The sequence below is a fragment of the Lissotriton vulgaris genome, chromosome 4_1 (genome assembly GCF_964263255.1).
Source record: "Lissotriton vulgaris chromosome 4_1, aLisVul1.2, whole genome shotgun sequence".
NCBI lineage: Eukaryota > Metazoa > Chordata > Amphibia > Caudata > Salamandridae > Lissotriton > Lissotriton vulgaris.
Genome location: NC_141691.1, coordinates 1,803,804,975 through 1,803,824,742, shown reverse-complemented (window position 1 = coordinate 1,803,824,742; position 19,768 = coordinate 1,803,804,975). Strand labels below are relative to the sequence as shown.

At 46.9% G+C, this 19,768-nt stretch overlaps 1 protein-coding gene across 1 annotated transcript in view; it reads right to left on the bottom strand.

The window, feature by feature from the left end:
• The window catches only part of LOC147724582 (fibrocystin-L-like), a 2,246,326-nt gene that overhangs the window by 2,188,893 nt on the left and 37,665 nt on the right, over positions 1–19,768 (bottom strand). Inside the window, exons 3-4 of the mRNA XM_086918063.1 lie at positions 9,313–9,466; positions 8,831–8,924 (exon numbers count right to left, since the gene is read on the bottom strand). Coding sequence (XP_086774189.1) covers positions 8,831–8,924; positions 9,313–9,466 — 248 coding nt within the window. The remainder of the gene's footprint in view (positions 1–8,830; positions 8,925–9,312; positions 9,467–19,768) is intronic.

Below are 19,768 nucleotides of genomic sequence, written 5' to 3'. Positions count from 1 at the left end.
GTATGGGATATACCACTAATTCGCCATTGTACTGCTATATCCATATACTGTTTTTAATTACTCGGGTCCACAGATACCGACTATTCCAATATAGAGACTGTTGCCTCTACCCACCCACACTTGCACTCTGACTTGCCAGTTTTCATACCTTGAGACTGTGTGACCACATTATAGAACTTGTTGCCAATATTACCCTACAGGGGGAAGGAAGCTAATACGAGCCTTTCCATACCGTTTTAGCCTCACTGACCACCCCTTGGAATTTATTTTAATTTATTTTAAGTGACATTCAGAAAATCATTAGGGTCTTGGCAAATTCGAGCTTGTGGACGGCCCCCTTATGGCAAATATGACCATCGCGGTCTGTTTTTCACACCTAAGATGGCCGCCCCTTTGCACTCCTGTGACGGGTGCTCTGCTTAGGTTGTGGTGTGCACTCTCCCCTATGCGATGAGCATGCGCAGTACTGGGTCTGGACGGCCCCGCCCCCCTCGGATCGATTTGGACGAGAGCGACATGGCCATAAGAGCAACGGGGGGAACCCGGGCTCGCTACCACTCGCTCTCAGTCCTGACCAGACGCTGTGGGAGTAGGTGTTGACGGCAGAGACCGCACGCCGCTCGGGTGAGTAAATAACAAGACCTTGAGTAAGCGCCGAGTCCGGGATCATTGAGGTAACGATCCTGGCATCATGCGCCCTACCTTGTGGTTACTACCTGGCTGCCTATAGATGAGTGGATGCGGGGTCCGAGGTAGTCTCACGGTCTCCGGCTGGCGCTATTACCCCACCCTGTGCTTTTCTTTACCGGCTGGTGGGCCTGGGTCCTTCACTGTCTCTCCCTCCACGGGTTCTCCTGTGTGATGGTGCTGGGATGGGGGGGATCCGGGTACTTCAGGTGGAATCTGAGGCATCCACACGGGGGTCCGTCGCCTTAACCGCTTCTGTGTCACTCTCGGGCACCTATGCATATCATTGTGAGCAGTTATGGGGTTATACACGAGAGTGACGGCTCTGCCCTGAGTAATACCTGGTGTGCCCTGTGAATACACTCGCACAGATGGCCTCCCGTTCCATCTAAAGGTTTCTTTTCTGCTCTGCATCCTTTCTCCCTTAGGTACCTTACTTAAAGATGATGGTTCCACGGGAGCAGACTGCAGTGCACCTTAGGGAACATCTTAGGGTAAGCAGCAAGATATATCACCCTCCTCTGATCTCTTGTAGAGGTCTTTGTCTTTGTCCTCTATATACTTAGAGAAGTTAACCACCAATGTGGGTTTTTCTGAATCATAACTCACATTTTTTAATGTATATTCACCAGTGTGTTTGTAAAGCGTTGAGAACAGAGTACCTGGATAGGAAGGGAGCACTATACTGATTGTACTTCTCTGTTTTTTGCTCTCTTTCTTTTTCTAGGTTGCATTACTAAGGGCAGGACCAAACGGCCTGCATATTCACCAACCTCAAGGCATAAGGTTGTATCATTCACTGTGTCGTACTATGCACTTAGGTCCTGACGAATTGCTATGAATGCAAGAAATATGTTGACCTGACCAGAGGGTAGCAGATATCTCACGTGAACCTTATACCAGTACATATCTCCCCTCCCACATTTTAACAAAGGGAGTCAACCACGCTAATAAATTTCCCTGTGGATTGACTTACCTTTTTTAACTCACTATCAGTTCACGACTACACAATCACTCGCCCTCTTACACGCATGCAAAATATGGCAGGAGCAAACGATCTCCGGTAAAGAGCCCCTTCCCGGGTGCCCGTCAGACATTGCAGCGCCAGTCTGACGAGGAGCAGAACCCATATGATGAAGCATGACACCAATTTTTTGGGTGTGTGAGGGTTTTAGTTATAAAAAGGGAAATTCCCTGCCCTTTTTACCTGTCTTTCCTCCTACGCTTTACTCACACCTCTACTCACATCGGGGAACTTTGTACCCTTCTTGTGTTACCATGAGGTGCCTGCCACACAGTGCAGGGATTCACAGTGACTCCTATTTCTCTATTGGAGCTTGTGCTGTAGCCGGTTTCCGACCGCCGCACATGCTCCCATAGGAAAGTGGGAGTCTGCGACCGCACTATGTGCGGTCACATCGTAATTGTGGTTTCGGACTGATGATCTGATGTAAGTTGATCTCCACACTGCATGGATGTTCCTCCGACTTACATCCTAATTAGGCCTTAAGTCTCTTGGGTTTATATTTTAAATCCCTGCCTCCAATATTTTATATGGGAGGGTGTTGCAATACCAATGCCTTTCCACGTGTGGTGCTGGATGTACTCCAGCTCTGAGCTGGAGTACATTTAGAACGTTTTTTATTTTTATTTTTGGCTGTAATAACTATAGATGGGCAGTTTACAAATAGTAATTGACTTAGAGGCTGATTTAGATCTTGGTGGATGGGTTACTCCATCACATCCCACCTGTCGAAATATAATTTCCATTGGATATAATGGGATTTATATTTTGGTGCATGGGATATCCATCACAAAAGATATCTCCTGAGATCTAAAACAGGCTCCTAATCTTTTTTAGGATAGGTTTTTTCCCTCTCTAAACCCTTCCCTAACCTTTATTAAACCCCTTCTTACTCCCCCCTCAACACACCCCCTTTAGGTGTAAATATTCCCCATTTTACAGCCACTCCCTGCGCTCCTCCCATGTATGTACTAAAACGTATACCTGTGTGCACAGAGCTCTCTGCAGGCATGGTAGAGATCTGCCCACATAAAAGACAGTAGAGGCAGAGGCATAGACATCCACATGCAGGCTTGTGAATACCATGTTGTAGTACATTAATAGCCCTACTGTAGTACTACACAAACCGCAGTTTATGAACAGGCCCCCAAAATTGGTATCTCATGATTCAGAATTTGCAAGAAAGCATATTTCACAGAGCTGATAAAGGAGCTGAAAACCTTACCCTGATTTGGTTATTATAAGTATCCAACCTGGTATTTCGGTTGTTCAAAATGTTTAACATTTTATCATATATTCAGATTCTGAAGGGGTCTCTGCATTCTAGCATTTATTCAACTTCGCAAGAACCAGCTGAAGTTCTTCAAAACCAACATTTGGAAACAATCACAAACAACTGTCAATCCTTATTTACCTCTACATTCAAACCTGCTAGAGGCTCCAAATTAGTCCTGATGGACAATTACATTAATGGTACAGTGCATCTCTCCAGGGTATTAACACATTCATCCAGTCTGTCTTGGGGAAGTAAACAACACCATCCCTAGTTGTACATATGTTTGTGTACGTGTTAGTTTGTCTAAAGCGTACAAAGGATGTTGGGAGGCATGCTTTGCAAATAGTCTAAACCACTGGCAATCACTTTCCAGCTCATAATTTTTTCTCCACATGTGCCACCCTAGACCGAGGCCCACCACATGCAAGTTAGTACTGATCCTGCTCCTCGAGCATACAGTCCATTCAGAATCTTTAATAGAATGCCCCATCCAGAAGGGAACACAATCAACCTCAAACGAGTTTCAGAATTGTTCGTCCTCATCAGAAAGATATAGATTGTATGTTGTGGTACCACAAGCAAGGGATCTACCTATGAGCATGCCCTTAACCATTTAGGGTGTTGTATCAATTTTCAATTTCAAAATCTTTATTCGGTTATTAAAACCATAAAAGTACAGTTAAAATCACAGTTAAAGTCATCCAATACACCAAAATCAGTTCATCAAAGTTCAGAATATAATTGATTTACATAGTTTAAAAACTTTTTTTAGCAATGAGGCAATAAATACGACAGTTAAAATGTTATCAAGCTTCTGTACAGCTAAAAAAGCCGGGCGACAGCGATTAACTTCCATGGCCTTCAATAATGGAACAATCGACTGGGTGTTGTATCAATCACACAAAAGGTGACAGGAGGAATCTTGCAATAGTCTAAACCACTGGTAAATGCTCTGGATAATGTTCCATCCCATCATCCCCCGTGCTTTGCCACTCTAGATACAGGCCCACCTTGTTCAAATCAGTACTGCCCCTGCCCCTCATGAAAACAGTCCATTCCAAACCACCTGGGGAGGCACCCTCCTAAATGGAAACAACAACTAACTCTATCTGGGGCCTTTATTTATCGTCCCCCAGGACCAGCTGGTTCCTGGGTGCCCCAGCTATCAGACCTGTTGGCTCCATGGCTACTTAAATTAGCCAATTTTACAGTTTTAGGAGATTTAAATCTACATTTGGAAAGTATTGATTGTCCAGCAAGTAGGGCGCCCATTGCTGACTTATCTGCACTGAACCTACCCCTTTGCAATGATGGCCCCACTCATAGAGCTGGTCACTTGTTGGACCCTATTTTTTCTAACCTGCCTGGCATTAATTGTCCGCCAGCACTGCCATTGTGTTGGTCAGACCACTTTGTTGTTAAGTTCCAATATAGTAGTTCACTTAATCTTCCCCCTCCGCTTCCCGAATTATCAGGTCGGTCCAGAAATTGGGGAAAATTAGACATAGCTAAATTCAATCAATTATTGGTAAATAATGCCCCTTCTCATAATTCCATTTCTCTAGCTTCTTTGAATAGTTTTTATAATTGGATCACCTTCGCTGCTAATGTCTGCCTTCCATCTACGGCAAAAAATATTAATAACCATCGGCCCCGTGCCCCTTGGTTTACCGAGCAGCTAAAAGCTGAAAAAAGCAAGTGTAAAGCTATGGAAAGAAGTTGAAGAAGGAATTATGCTCTCGAGGCCAAACATATTTATAAAGCCACATTGAAAAAATATCATGCTTTAAGCAAAAAGGCACGAGCTGACTATGTTTCTTTGTCGATCCGGGGGGCAAAAAACTGCCCACGGATCCTGTTTTCCATGGTTAAAAAGCTGGCAGGTTCAGGGACTGAGCCCAGTCCGCCTGTCCTTGATGAACCACAATGTGACTCCCTTGAAAGTTTTTTATAAACAAAGTTCAACAAATTCATCAGACATTAGGGGGAATTAATGCGTCAATTCCAGCCCTGTCTAATACTGCCCGGTAACATACTGTGGCAGAAGTCTCTCGGCCAAAATTGGAGCAGTGGGTTCTCTTGGATACTGGCTCCTCACTAAAAATTTTAACAAGCATTATATTGAGTTCTCCATGTGATCTGCTTCCAGCCACAGTGCTTCTTCAGATGGAACAACCCGCTCTAAGTATAGTGATGGAGCTATTAAACGCTTCTCTTTGAGAGGCACAGATGCCAACAGCCTGGAAACACGCAATGGTTTTACCATTGTTAAAAGAGCCAAACGCAGATCCGGCCATGCCATCTAACTTTAGGCCAATCTCCTTGCTCCCGACTTTTTCAAAAGTCTTGGAGAAACATGTCTACGTTCGTGGAATCCTCCCCATTTCTGCACAATTCACAATCAGGCTTCAGAGCAGGGTTTTCTACAGAGACCACATTGTTAAGTGTCACTGAGATGGTTCGTCAGCGTTTGGATGCTGGGGATACAGTGGCCCTTATATTATTAGATCTAAGTGCCGCTTTTAATACGGTTTCCCATACCGTATTAATTAAATCTTTACAGGCACTCGGCATCTTTGGATTAGCGCTTGGCTGGGTGTCCTCCTTTTTATCGGAGCGGACATTCCAGGTGTTCTCTACTAGGGCCTCTTCAAAGTCCTATACATCCCTGTATGGTGTGCCACTGGGCTCAATTTTGAGCACATTATTTTTCAACATTTATGTGTAACTGTTAGCAACGATTGCCGAAGCGGCAGGGCTTGCATTGTTTTCCTACGCCGATGATACTCAAATCATCTTTTCTCTATCGGCGGATGGGAAACAAGACCCTTCTACTCTACAACTAGGCCTGCGCAAGATTGCATCATGGATGCAAACCAATTTGCTCAAGCTTAACGGGGAAAAGACGGAAGTGCTTATCTTTGGGAAAGACTCTGAACATTGGGGCCCCCAACATTGTCCAGCTGACATGGGACTTTTACCTACGCCTTCTTCGCAGGCTCACAATCTAGGCTTTATTATTGACAACAAATTGTCAATGAAACAACAGGCAGTACAAACTGCAGCCACCTGTTTTACCATCTTAAAATGGTTAAAAAAAATATTTGGATGCTCCCTGTTGACACCCAAATGACGGTTGTCCAGGCTCTTGTAACATCTCGCCTGGATTACGGTAACATTCTCTTCTTGGGGTCTAACAGAGAGGTACTGCGCAAACGTCAGGTGGTGCAAAATTCTGCAGCCAGATTGCTCTGTGGTCGTCCCAGAATGTCCAACATGGGAAATGCTCTGAGAGAACTGCATTGGCTTAAGGTAGATCACCATATAAAATTTAAAGCCCTATGCTATATGTTCAGAATTAAGATCGGTTCTGCCCCTAAATATTTACAAGATCTGGTACGCGCGTACCGTCTCCTGCGCCTACTTCGCTCGTCTTCAGAAGAGCTTTTTGAAATCCCGAGGTTCAAATTGGCGAGAATGGGAGGCCGCTCCTTTTCTCTACTTGGGCCAACCTTGTGGAATTCCTTACCTGATGTGATGAGGAGGGAGAAGCTGTTGACCCAACTTCCGGAAGCAATTAAAAACCTGTTTTTTTAATCAACATTGCTAATTCAGATTGTTCCAAATTTCTGTTATGGCTTGCGCTGAGAAACCCTTGTTGGGAAGCTGTGTGCATTACAAAATAAATTAACATAACAACATCTCCAGACCTTTTCCAGCCACCTTATAGCCCATCAGTGAGATTCAGTTTGGATCCAGTGGTACAAGGGACCCACTTATGGATGATCACTCTGGATATCATTGCAAGGATCATTTTTCACCCACTGTGCAACTTTGGACAGGGGTCCATCTTGTGCAAATCAATTGTGTCCTCATGTTAACAGTTCATCGTGAACCTACAGAAGCAGCTCCGTACAGAAGAGAAAACTATCAAATAAAGACCTATTTCTGTCTTGTTAGGCCTTTTCACTGGGATATCTCTTTGATCTTGTGGCATACAGCTCAAGCTCACCTCGAGAGCAACGGAGCGCTGAATAGGGGGCATGATCCCTTGGTAAATAATGCAGTTTCATCTGGAACTGATAGGAGGATCTTAGAAACAGTGAAAATTATTATTATTGTTTCTTGACCAACAGTTTCGGACACAGGAGGATTTCCTCTGCTGCAGGCAGTCAAAAATGATTTTCGTATGACCATTTATAGATCTTTGAATCCATGACCATAAACATTGGCCCATTACCAGGGGGTTTCCCCCACTCCCAACTCAAAAACTGAGGGTCTTGGGAAGTATTTTTGACAGAATACTCTTTGTCTCACACATTGTATTTGTTATTAAAGAGCGAGCTAGCAGATAAACTGTTCTGAATGATATTCTCATTACATTACTTTAAGCCTCTGTCAGACCTCATCAGAGCCATGTCAATGCCTAGAGTACTGCAACACTTTCCACCTTGAGCTACCACAGAAACAGACAGTGAAGCAACAAAGTGGTCAGAACAATGAACGAAATCTGTGATTCAACTTCTGTAAGCAGTGTCACAGAGACTTTGCTCTGAAGGGTATATTTGGCTCTAGGTGAGGCAAACATGTAAGCCAAAGCCCGGCACACCATCTAGGTCCAAATACTCACATTATGGATGTGAGTGTCAGGCATATTTACATTTTTTACAGGTAAGTATGATGTGGAGACAGGGGCCGTTAAAAAATCACAGCTCGATTAAATACTTTGCACATCCACATTATTAGAAAAACACTTCCTTTCCTAAATTAGCCAAACGTGGCAGAGGGCCAGTCATTCCAGGAATGAGTGAAGGGTCTGCACTGTAAGAACAGTCGAGTCGTGTTTGCTGGGCAGTCAAAATGTGCCCTTGCCTTACCAGTATGCATGTGATGACCAATATGTCTTCTGTCCATTGCATCTGAAGTCACCTGCCTGTCACATTGCTGTCATGGACGCAAATCCAAGTACTTATAGTGCAAACATTACTCTGACTGACTGAAACTTCGACCCTCCACCAGATCCCAGCTGAATATGTAGAGGCTGAGCGCATAGGAGAGTGCAGAGACTGCAGCACAGTGTAGCAAGGGCACAGTGAAGTGCTTTTCAAATATAATATCGCATATACATTTACTTAAGCCCACTGTATAAGGTTTGGAAAGAGGTGGAGTTATAATAGCAAATATGCAACTAATGGAAGTCAGCAGTTGGTCCTTTGCATGTAGGTGTGTGCATATGGGTGCATGCAAGCATGTTCACATGTTCATGGGCCTGTGAATGTGTGTGTGTGCGCGTGTGTGTGTGTGTAGAGAATGTATGAATGTACGTTAGAGCGTATTTTTCCTACTCAACTTCATTCATGTAGAATATTTTGATATGGCTTCTATTGAAAATGAAAGAGTTAGAATTGGAAAGATGTAATTAAATAAGAAGCATGCGAGATACTATATTATCTACAAAGTTTGCAAAACACAGGAGATCATATCAAATTATGTAGCCAACAAGTTTGAACGGCATGTAAAAAACAGACCATTTAGCCACATGCTTTAGGAAACGATGCTGTAAAATGCACCAGTTATCCACATCAACAGAAAATGTACCCGTTCAGTACAATTCAGGGTTCAGGGTGGGTATTTACTCACCACCAGTCCAGCTGTTCATAAGCTACTGCTTCTTCGATAAGCCGCTAATTAAGCAACAAAAGCACTAGCCTTGGTCCCCTGCCATACCACTGGCTCTTTGGCTACAGTTACCACGTGTATAAAGAAATCAGCTGTGGGTTTATAGTGAATCTTTTAATATTACACAACAATCGCTCTCAAAGTCTCACCAGATAGTTACTTACATAAAGGTAGCACATATACCACCAGTAGTAGCTGCACGGGATGAGCTCTCCATTGACGCTGACTTGCACTGTATAGGAACCCTCTGGCATGGCTCTGGAAAGAAACGGAAAGAACGAGAAATGTTCTTACAAGCACAATTGAGCACTCTGTAGAAAGGATTTACCCTTTATATTATATATCATTGTTTTCTAATTTGTGTTGTACTTGCATGAGTAAAAAAATCAACTAGATCTGAAATGTAAGATTAAATATATTTTAAATAAAAAATATATATATATTTTTTTTTTGTTAAAAACAGTTTATTGCATATATCACAGTTTACACTGCCATTTGCCTACAAACCTGAGGCCGGCGGCTCATTTTCCGAATAACACTACAGAGCTTGGTTGGCCAACATCCCAAGGGGCAGGCAGCGAGGTTCTACCAATATATATCACGACTTAAAGAGCAGTTTGCAGTGTAAATAAAATATATATTTTACCGGGTGTAGCACGTTAATAGGTTGGAGTGGCTGGCATCTTTTTCCACATCGCACGGAAAAGACTGAGTCGACGACACCATCAGTACTGAGTTCCCCTCGCTATTGTTGTTACTGTTGTCGCTGTTGTAGTCAAACTGGCTTGAGTCAGCGAAGCCTGAAAATGGAAAACAATTGTCTGTGCACTTTAGTGGCAAAATAGAGAACACGATTTAAGAGATAAACTATAAACGTTTTTAAAGGAACCCCAATGTTTTTATGAATATATGATTCTTGCGCAGAAAAGCGTTCAGTTTGGTGACTCCTTCTTCCCACCAGACGCCGGTATGATGTCAGTGCAACTACCAACCAAGAACATGGCAGATTTCACATTGCACCACCTTGGCCTTCGTTACGAGGTGGCTGGAATTTGGTGTGTGGATACTGCGTGGGCGGGGTGTATACTGGGGTAGGCTCGGCACCTCACAGACCAGGTGAAATACTCGATCCATTACAATGCATTTTGTCCCCATTCTGGGAAGAAAATTACTGACGTTTTCTACCTATTCTGAGCAGGCATTAAGTGGCTGAATACAACTTTGGTGGTGTGGGAGCGGGTGTCACACCTCCGACGGCACCCCCAAAGTCGACTGCTGGCTGGCCACCAGATTAGAAGTTTTTTTCCTGGTCTGGCAAGCGGTCCTTTGGCATCCCCACAACGGTGCCTTAAAAAAAGGCACTGCGGTGACAATGCAAAAGCAAGTTTCTGCATGGCATGGCATGCCCTGCAGGAACAGGGGTGCATGCAGACAGGGGGCATCCCATGTGCTCACATGCATGTATCCACGTGGTTTGAGGCACCAGGGGGGCCTGTAGGTCACCTTAGTTTCCTCACTACCAGCAGTGTCATGGCGTGAACACTGCCATGCGACTGCTGGCAGTGAGGAAACTGGTAATATGCTTGGTGGGGCCACAGCGGCCCTGCCATTTTGCCCGCCTCACACCGCCATGCCACTGATAGGGAATACAGTTCCTTGGCAGTTGTAGTGGTGCCATGAAGGTCCAACCGCCGCAGGTGTAATATAGCAGTCTTACCACTGGTGCAGTGGTCTTCGACTTCCACCGTACCTCCACCATGGAGGAACTCGTAATCAGGACCTAACTGTTAGTTGGAGAGCTGCAGGCAGGCGGGTGGCTTGGGTGGTGGTCCAGGGCTACATTTGATACAGGGAAGCACAGTCTGAGGGTGTCTCTGGTCTCCAAATTATCAGGTCAGGTAATTCCAGACTTGGAGACAATTGTAATTGTGAGTGGCATAATTCAACTCAGAGCTAGCAATCTGCGTGAAATTGCACCTCTCATAATTAGGGCCTTAGTCACAAAATGTACTTTTGAAGTGAATTGTGCCGCTCACTTATTATAAACAAACAGAAGTGCATATATAAATAAGGAGAACTAGCACGCAAGGCATTGAACAGTTGTTCATGGTAATGTTTTTTCTAGTATAAAACAATGCACTGACGGCTTCTTTGCCTGGCACGCTTTTCCATTAAATGAGCTGGTACATTTCTTGCCCTACTGAGTGCTCATGTAAAGTTTTTGCCTATTTAGACACTTGAAATTCTGCACGCCTAAGGCCCACGTGAGCAACGCATCTTTTTTCTCTTCACAAAGCAGGTCACAAAGCAAGCCAGTGTGGCACTCTGCATTGTCCCCACTGTTCTCAGCACCTTTGTAGACACCATTTATAAATACAGTGCAAGGGATCTCATCGACCCTAAAATTTCACTCCGAAAACCTTTAAATCCATGTAAACTTACTGAACATCTTGGCCACTCATGTCTCAGGTATAGAACAAAATTAACAGGACTTAAACAGCCTAATAAAGCTAGTACAAAAGGATCCCGAGACAGCATACCATTCTTGTAAATGCTCTTCCACCTTGGATCACCTAATCCTGTCTGAAATCCTCAGGGAAGTAAAGTCCTCAAAACCGCCTGTTGCAGCATCAATATGCAATATAGTAAGCCTAGAAAAACCCATCTTCTCATCTCCAAGCAAATCACTGACATCGAAGAACGATCCCAGGACCTCATTGGGCGCTGAAACAAATCATATTCCACCAACAGTGTGTCATCAACCAGGACCAATAATAAAGAAACAGCAAGGTGGGATATCGCAGGCTCTACTTGAGGACCTTGACCAACACCAGCAACCCCCCCTAACCAAAAAAGAACGCAAACGTCTCAGGAAAGCCAGGAACAACTGACTCAAATGATCACCAACCCAATCAGATCCTCAAATAACTCAATATCACACTGACCAGTCAGCTCTTAGTGACTTACATCACCGGCCGGACGGGCCAGCTCAATTTCCCTCGGATGTGGTCCCATTAAATGCATATTGAAGTCCCCAGCCAGTACAAGGTTGGTTGATGACTCTTCCGAGAGTAACTTTTTTATTTCCGTACCCACCATTTTGACTCCTCTAGCTTTATCTCGTGGGTGAATGTACACATTTAGTACAATAATTAGTTCTTTAGCATTGTTCTCTTCTATGTCCAGTGCAAGAATTTGAAGCTCATGTGTTGGGGTTTGAGTGCAGCCAACTTCAATTGTCCCCCTTATGGAGCTAATTGAGGAGTAAATGGACAGGCCCCCCTTTAGGTGACCAAATTTAGCTCCTTTGGTAGCTGGGAGATGATGGGTCTTATAGCCAAGTAGGTGCTGACGTTCTTCCTGCCATGTTTCCAGCATTAGAATTAAATGAAAGCCTTGGATATAAGAGAGAAATTCTGTGTCCGATACCTTATTTCCCAGACCATTTACATTCCATGTGCATATTTGAAGGTTCATGCCGTCTTCGTGGTCTTTGATGGAGCTAAGTCAGGTGCCCTCTCCTTGTGAATTTATTGTTCTAGCAAGCCAAGTCCAGTCACCCTGTTGGTTTTCGTCAACCTGTCTTTTCCCTTCCGTTGAATGCACATCCGTGCTTCGCGCCACTTTGATGATTGATTGGGCGTATCCTGATGTTTGAATGGTCTGAGTCAGCTAGTCTATTAGGTATTAGAGGATCAAGGTAGCCCGGTTGTTGGTATGAGAGTATTTTGATTCCCCAGGCTTTTGATTGGGCATTCTCCGCTAGGATCCTCCTTGCCATTTCCTCTGAGGCCCAAGTTGCCTTGGTCATCCCTCTTTTTGATAGCTCTTCATTGGTTTGGAACTCAATTCCTTCCAGATCAGCTGATTTGATGTCTGCCAAGCTCCTGATTGATTGAATCATACGCAAGATGAACCCTCTATTAAGGATGTCCCCCTTGCCTCTTGATCTGAATTCAGCGATGAATAAGATTGCTCGACTCTGCTGGTTCGTGGTGTTGATGGTAAGGTGCTTGGTCTGATTTGACTGGCCTGTTAGGATTGGGCGATAAATGCAATTGGCTGTCCCCCCTACAGCATACTTTTGTCCAGCAGGCGGATGTGCAAGAGTATTGGTGGTTATCAGGTAGCGTTTGCTGTCAATCGACATGATTTCTCTCCCCACAGAGTGGTCTTGCATGGGTTGTTCTTCTCGGAGAGCTACCGCCTCCGGTTTTGGGATTTGCTGTGATGTCTCGAAGGTCTTTTTATAACAGACCTGCATATGTGCAGTACTGTTAGTTGTCCAGACCAGGTTACTGTTTTTACCAGTCGATGTATTATTGCATCCCGTGCTGCAATTTTGCTTACATCGCTCTACTGCGTGCACTTTCACCTCTGATTCGGGTGTCTCCCTAAGTACCTCAGGGGATGTCTCCTAGGATGCCTTTGTGATTGAAAGGCCCGTTTGCTATCTGTTTTTTGTGAGCAGTGTTCAGGGGAAGCGATGTTGACCAAGCTTGCTGTCCCAAAATCTGGTTTATTAAGAGGTAAGTAATCCGTTATATTCTTCTTCCCGTTTCTCCCTTTCCTCTTTTTCTTGCGATTTTGGGTCTGCTGCTCCTTGATCTGCCCATTTTCCACGCCTTGATTACTGGGGGCCTGAGCTATCAATGATTCCCCTTCTGACTCCTGCATGTGTTCACATTGCTCTATGTCGCTGCTTGCCTTCGTAACACTGTTCCCCTTCCTGGTTAACCTTTCCACCCAAGGTGGCTCTGTTTGTTGTCCATCTGCAGTATTTGATGTTTTCAGCCAGCCAGGACATGAGTGGATCTTAGATCTATCCTCCTTGGTGTTGGTCTTTGAAGGGGATTCCCTTCCCTTCACCTCAGGGGCTTGTTCTCTACTGACATTTGCCTCCACAACGTATTTTTTGATGGTTTCTTGGGAGTTTGTCCTCGCGATGTCCATTAAGTTCCTAATGTCGCTCACCAGCTCCCCCACTGCTACAGGCAGTGTGGATAGCTTGTCCACTTTGGTGTAACAGGTGCAGTGCGCTTGCGTTACTCGTGTTCCGTCCTGCACCCTATGTATCATTTCAGCCATGTTTTAAGTCTGTGGTCAATATTAGCAACATGAGTGGCAACTGAATTAAGGATAGTTAGTTGTACATCCATTTTGTCCAAATGAAATTGCATTGCCTAAATAGACAGCTGCATAGTATCCAATAGGGAAAACCAGAGCCTGCCTGTGTCTAGGCCGTCTGTTTCCCTGGGTCGGGTTCTGTACCCACTATGGGACTCTGGGTGCCTTTTACAAGAGGTGATTAGTGTAAGCAAGTGTAAGTGCGGGTTTTAAATAATCGCCGTACTTAATTGTGGTCAACATGTTTCTGCATTGTATCGAACATAGTTTCAACTTGCTTACACTTGCTTTTTAATCATTAGGGATTGGGAGACACTAATAAATGTTGTTTGTCCACCCGATCACCTAATTTTATTTTACTTTCCCTCACTTTAACACTCCTATTACCTTAACACTGCTTTTTCAGTAGCCACGTTAATTTCTGTACTCAATACACCACCCCTTATCACATCTTTCGGTCACGGTAACATCTGACCGGCCATTCTGTCTCCTGGGTAAGGAGAACCCAAATGATGAAAAAGAGGGCGGTACAGTGTGGCTTCTGATGGGAACTATTTCTCCATATGCTCTTGAGCCTCTACCTGGCCTGCATTCACGAACATGGATGATGTCCTCACTGATGTCCTTTGTGTAGTATTGGTGTTGTGATCCACTCTGTTTGACTCCCCCCTTTTTTTGACCCCCAGGTATATTTTGTTGTGAAAATATTGTATTTTGGGGCATGTACCTGGTTGGTCGGTAAACTCGCCCTCAGACCCTCCTTCCATTGTTTGTTGTGTGCGTGAATAGTGAAGCTGCCAGAGAAAAGTTAGGGTTAAGACATGTTGGCAGAGGGATTAGGCCACTTTGTATGAGTCTTTGGAAAGGTACACTTAATCTAGGCTATATAAATCTGCTTGCAATGGGAAGTGCACTCTGTCAACTTTAAAGGTCTGCGTGCTCATGTGTGGCCAGCAGCATAGGTTACTAAAACTATACTTAGTAGTTAAGGACAGTTGGCTGTAAAACTCAAATGTCTCCAACTTTTATAATGGGTGCAGGATGAGTTAAAAGAAGTGCTGACCTACATCAAATCACAGGGCAGATGTGCTATTACCTCACTGACATGATTTGTAAATGGAACAACATAACAATATTCAAATACGGAATAACAGAAACGTGCATCTTAAGAGTACAGAGACAGAGGAGCCCAAAGAGGCTACACTCCCCTCCCCGCCTCCCAGCTGTCCAGCCCTCCCTGACCCCTACTTAATGGCGGCCACTGCGGGGACAGGCGAGCAAGACCACTGACTCATTGTCAGTGAAATTGCTCTCCCACCCTCGCAGCTCCACCATTAAGTGAGGTGCCCCTGCCCCTGCATTCTTCAGTGTTGGTGATCGAGGCCCTCCTCCACCCGCAGGTTTCCCTGCGCCTCATCCCTGGTGGTCCAGTGGATCTCTGTCTCCTTTCTTTCTTTCTGCTCCTTCACTCGTTTTTCTCCCCTTTCTATCTTTCACCTTACTGCACCTCTGCTCTTTTGCGCCTTATTTCTGCCCATTCTCCCTTTCTCTCCCTCTGCTCCTTCACTCGTTTTCACTCGTTTTTTCCCCTTTCTATCTTTCACCTTTCTGCACCTCTGCTCTTTTGTGCCTTATTTCTGCCCATTTTCCCTTTCTCTCCCTCTGCTCCTTCACTCGTTTTCACTCGTTTTTTTACCCTTTCTATCTTTCACCTTTCTGCTCTTTTCTGCATCTCTGCTCTTTTGTGCCTTATTTCTGCTTATTTTCCCTTTTTTCTTTATCCCTTCTTTCCTCCCTTTACCTTTCCCCGCCGCTGCTGCCCCCGCGGACCCTCGCCCCCCAGCAGGACCGGCCCAATCCAGCTCCCCTCCCCGCCTCCCAGCTGTCCAGCCCACCCCGACCCCTACTTAATGGCGGCCACTGCGGGGACAGGCGAGCAAGACCACTGACTCATTGTCAGTGAAATTGCTCTCCCACCCTCGAGCTCCACCATTAAGTGAGGTGCCCCTGCCCCTGCACTCTTCAGTGTTGGTGATCGAGGCCCTCCTCCACCCGCAGGTTTCCCTGCGCCTCATCCCTGATGGTCCAGTGGACCTCTGTCTCCTTTCTTTCTTTCTGCTCCTTCACTCGTTTTTCTCCCCTTTCTATCTTTCACCTTTCTGCACCTCTGCTCTTTTGCGCCTTATTTCTGCCCATTCTTCCTTTCTCTCCCTCTGCTCCTTCACTCGTTTTCACTCGTTTTTTTCCCCTTTCTATCTTTCACCTTTCTGCACCTCTGCTCTTTTGTGCCTTATTTCTGCCGATTTTCACTTTCTCTCCCTCTGCTCCTTCACTCGTTTTCACTCGTTTATTTTACCCTTTCTATCTTTCACCTTTCTGCTCTTTTCTGCATCTCTGCTCTTTTGTGCCTTATTTCTGCTTATTTTCCCTTTTTTCTTTATCCCTTCTTTCCTCCCTTTACCTTTCCCCGCCGCTGCTGCCCCCGCGGCCCCTCCCCCCCCAGCACGACCGGCCCAATCCAGCTCCCCTCTCCGCCTCCCAGCTGTCCAGCCCTCCCCGACCCCTACTTAATGGCGGCCACTGTGCTGCGGGCGCGCCGCTGGTGCACCGAAGGCGCGTCAAAGGCAAGCACGTCTGCGCCCGTCTGCGACCCGTCCGCAACCAGCACCAGGAACCCTGGACATCCGCCCCGCCAACGCTATGACCCAGCAGCACTCCACGCACTCAACCCAGGCTGCAACAACAACTGCAAGCTAGCATCACCAGCCGACACCCATGGACCCTTCAGCTGTCACCGCTGCCGGCACACCTGCAGCACCGCCAAGAACACGGGTCCAGCACAACCTGCCCACAAGAACACAACCGAACCGAAGACCCTGCAATGCATCCTCCTCAATGTCCGATCCCTCCACAAACACGCAACAGAAATCTGGGACCTCCTCGACAGCACCACCCCAGACGTAGCATTCTTCACCGAAACCTGAACCAACACCACCTCGGGACCGAACATCGCCATCGCCATCCCCCAAGGATACAAGATTCCCAGGAAGGACCGCCCCATCCACCCAGGAGGAGGAATCGCCATCGTCCACAAATCCAGCCTCCGCCTGTGCACACTCCCTGACGAGTCCACAGAACTGATGGAACACCTTCACTTCAAGATACTGGCCAGCCCAACCGCCGCCCTCCGAGGAACCCTCATCTACAGACCCCCTGGACCCCGCGGACCCTTCGCCAACTCCATCACGGACATTATCTCCCCGCAGGCCATCGCATCCACCAACTACACCCTGCTGGGAGACCTCAACTTCCACCTCGACAATCAACTGGACCCCAACACCACATCCCTCCTGGACAACCTCCACAACATTGGACTCCGCCAGATCGTGACCGAGCCCACGCACTCAGCAGGACACACCCTCGACCCCCTCTTCACTACAGGAAACTCCATCACCTTCAGCCACACCACCAAACTCCCATGGACCGACCATCGTGGCGTCCACTTCACCTTCAGAACACCCACCATTCACAGACACCAGCACCTGCTTCCAAAAAGAAACTGGACCAAAATCACCGATGACCAGCTCACCTCCTCACTCAACAACTCAACCCCAACCATCGCGGAAAACGACGACCCCAACACCGCAGCCCGAACCCTGCATAGATGGATCTCGGACAGCACCAACACCATAGCCCCCCTCAAGAAAAACAATACCCGTGCCAAGAAAGCCAGATGGTTTACCACCGAACTTCGAAAGTCCAGGCGCACATGCCGCCGCCTTGAAAAGGCCTGGAGAAACACCAAATCCACAGAAGCCCACAACAACTTCAGAGCCGCCACCAACGCCCACCATCAACTCATCAGAGAAACGAGGAAAAAAGCGATTGAAGACAGAATCTCAACCCACGCACACAACAGCAAGGAACTCTTCAGCATCATCAAGGAGTTCGCCCAACCCACCAGCGAGTCTACCGACATCCCTCCCTCACAAGACCTCTGCGACAAACTCAGCATCTTTTTCCACCACAAAATCAAGAGCATCTACGACAACTTCGACGAAGACAACCAACACACTGAACCCTCACCAACCACCCCCGACACCCGGAAACCAGCGATTGATGACTGGACAGCCCTCACCACCGAAGACACACTGAAGACAATGAAGTCAATCCACTCAGGTGCCCCCACGGACCCCTGCCCCCACCACATCTTCAACAGAGCGCTAACACCATCGCACCCATGCTCCGCCAAACCATCAACCGCTCCCTGGCGACCGCCTCGTTCCCCGACGACTGGAAACACGCCGAGGTCAACCCCCTCCTAAAGAAACCCTCAGTGGACCCCACCGACCTCAAAAACTACAGACCCATCTCCCTGCTCCCGTTCCCAGCGAAAGTCATTGAGAAAGCCATCAACAGCCAACTCGCCACATTCATTGAAGAACACAACATCCTCGACTCCTCCCAATCCGGCTTCAGAAAAAAACACAGTACGGAAACCGCCCTCCTCGCCGCAACAGACGACATCCGCACCTTACTGGACAAAGGAGAAACAGTAGCTCTCATCCTCCTCGACCTATCAGCGGCGTTCGACACAGTCTCCCACCGCACCCTAATACGCAGACTCTACGATGCAGGAATCCAGGACAAGGCCCTCGACTGGATCCGCTCCTTCCTCTCCGGCAGGATGCAGCGGGTCAGGCTCCCCCCTTTCCTCTCGGACCCCACACCGATCACCTGCGGAGTCCCCCAGGGCTCCTCCCTCAGCCCGACGCTCTTCAACGTCTACATGGCTCCACTTGCCCCCATCGTCAGAACCTACGGACTCAACATCGTGTCATATGTAGACGACACCCAGCTCATCCTCTCCCTATCCAACGAGCCCAACACCGCCAGAAGCAACTTTCGAGAAGGCATGGAAGCCGTCGCCAAATAGATGAAAAACAGCTGCCTTCAACTAAACACCAACAAAACAGAAGTACTCATCATGGGCCCAAACCCCGACGCCTGGAGTGACACCTGGTGGCCCACCGCCCTCGGAAACCCGCGAACCCCCACAGACCACGCACGCAACCTGGGAATCATCCTGGACTCCGAGCTCAAAATGGACCGCCAGATCAACTCTGTCTCATCTTCCTGCTTCCACACCCTCCGCCTCCTTCGTAAGACCTTCAAATGGATCCCCCTCGAACACCGAAAGACAGTCACTCACGCCCTGGTCACCAGCAGACTCGACTACGGCAACGCACTCTACGCCGGAATAAACAAAAACCTCATCCGCAAGCTACAGAACATCCAGAACGCCGCCGCAAGACTGGTCCTCAACCTGCCAAAACACTGCCACATCTCCCAGCACCTGCGCACACTCCACTGGCTCCCCGTCAAGGCGAGAATCACCTTTAAGATGCTCACCCACGCACACAAGGCCCTCCACGGCACCGGACCAGCATACCTGAACAGCCGACTCAAATTCCACGCACCCCAAAGGACCCTACGATCAGCCCAGCTTTCCTACGCCGTGGTCCCCCGCACCAGAAAGACCAGATCGGGAGGCCGCTCCTTCTCCTTCCTCGCGGCCAAAGCATGGAACGCCCTTCCGCTCCACCTCAGACAGACAACATTGCTCCCCATCTTCGCAAGAAACCTCAAAACCTGGCTCTTCGACAGACCCCCTCCTTGATGGAATGGAACCTGCACCCCCCCACCCCCCCAACCCCTAGCGCCTTGAGACCCTTAAGGGTGAGTAGTCGCGCTTTAACAAACTCCTGATCGATTGATTGATTGAAATTAAGGGGCACACCAAAACATAAACTGGATGAGTTAATCATGCTTAATCATGGAAAAGGAATAAAGTGGAAAAGAAAAGTGAAAAGCCTATTATGAGTTCTGACAACTGAAACAATAGGGAGGTGTTAATATGGAAATCGATGCATTCATTAACGAAAATTATATCTTGTCCTTATTAACAGAATAAT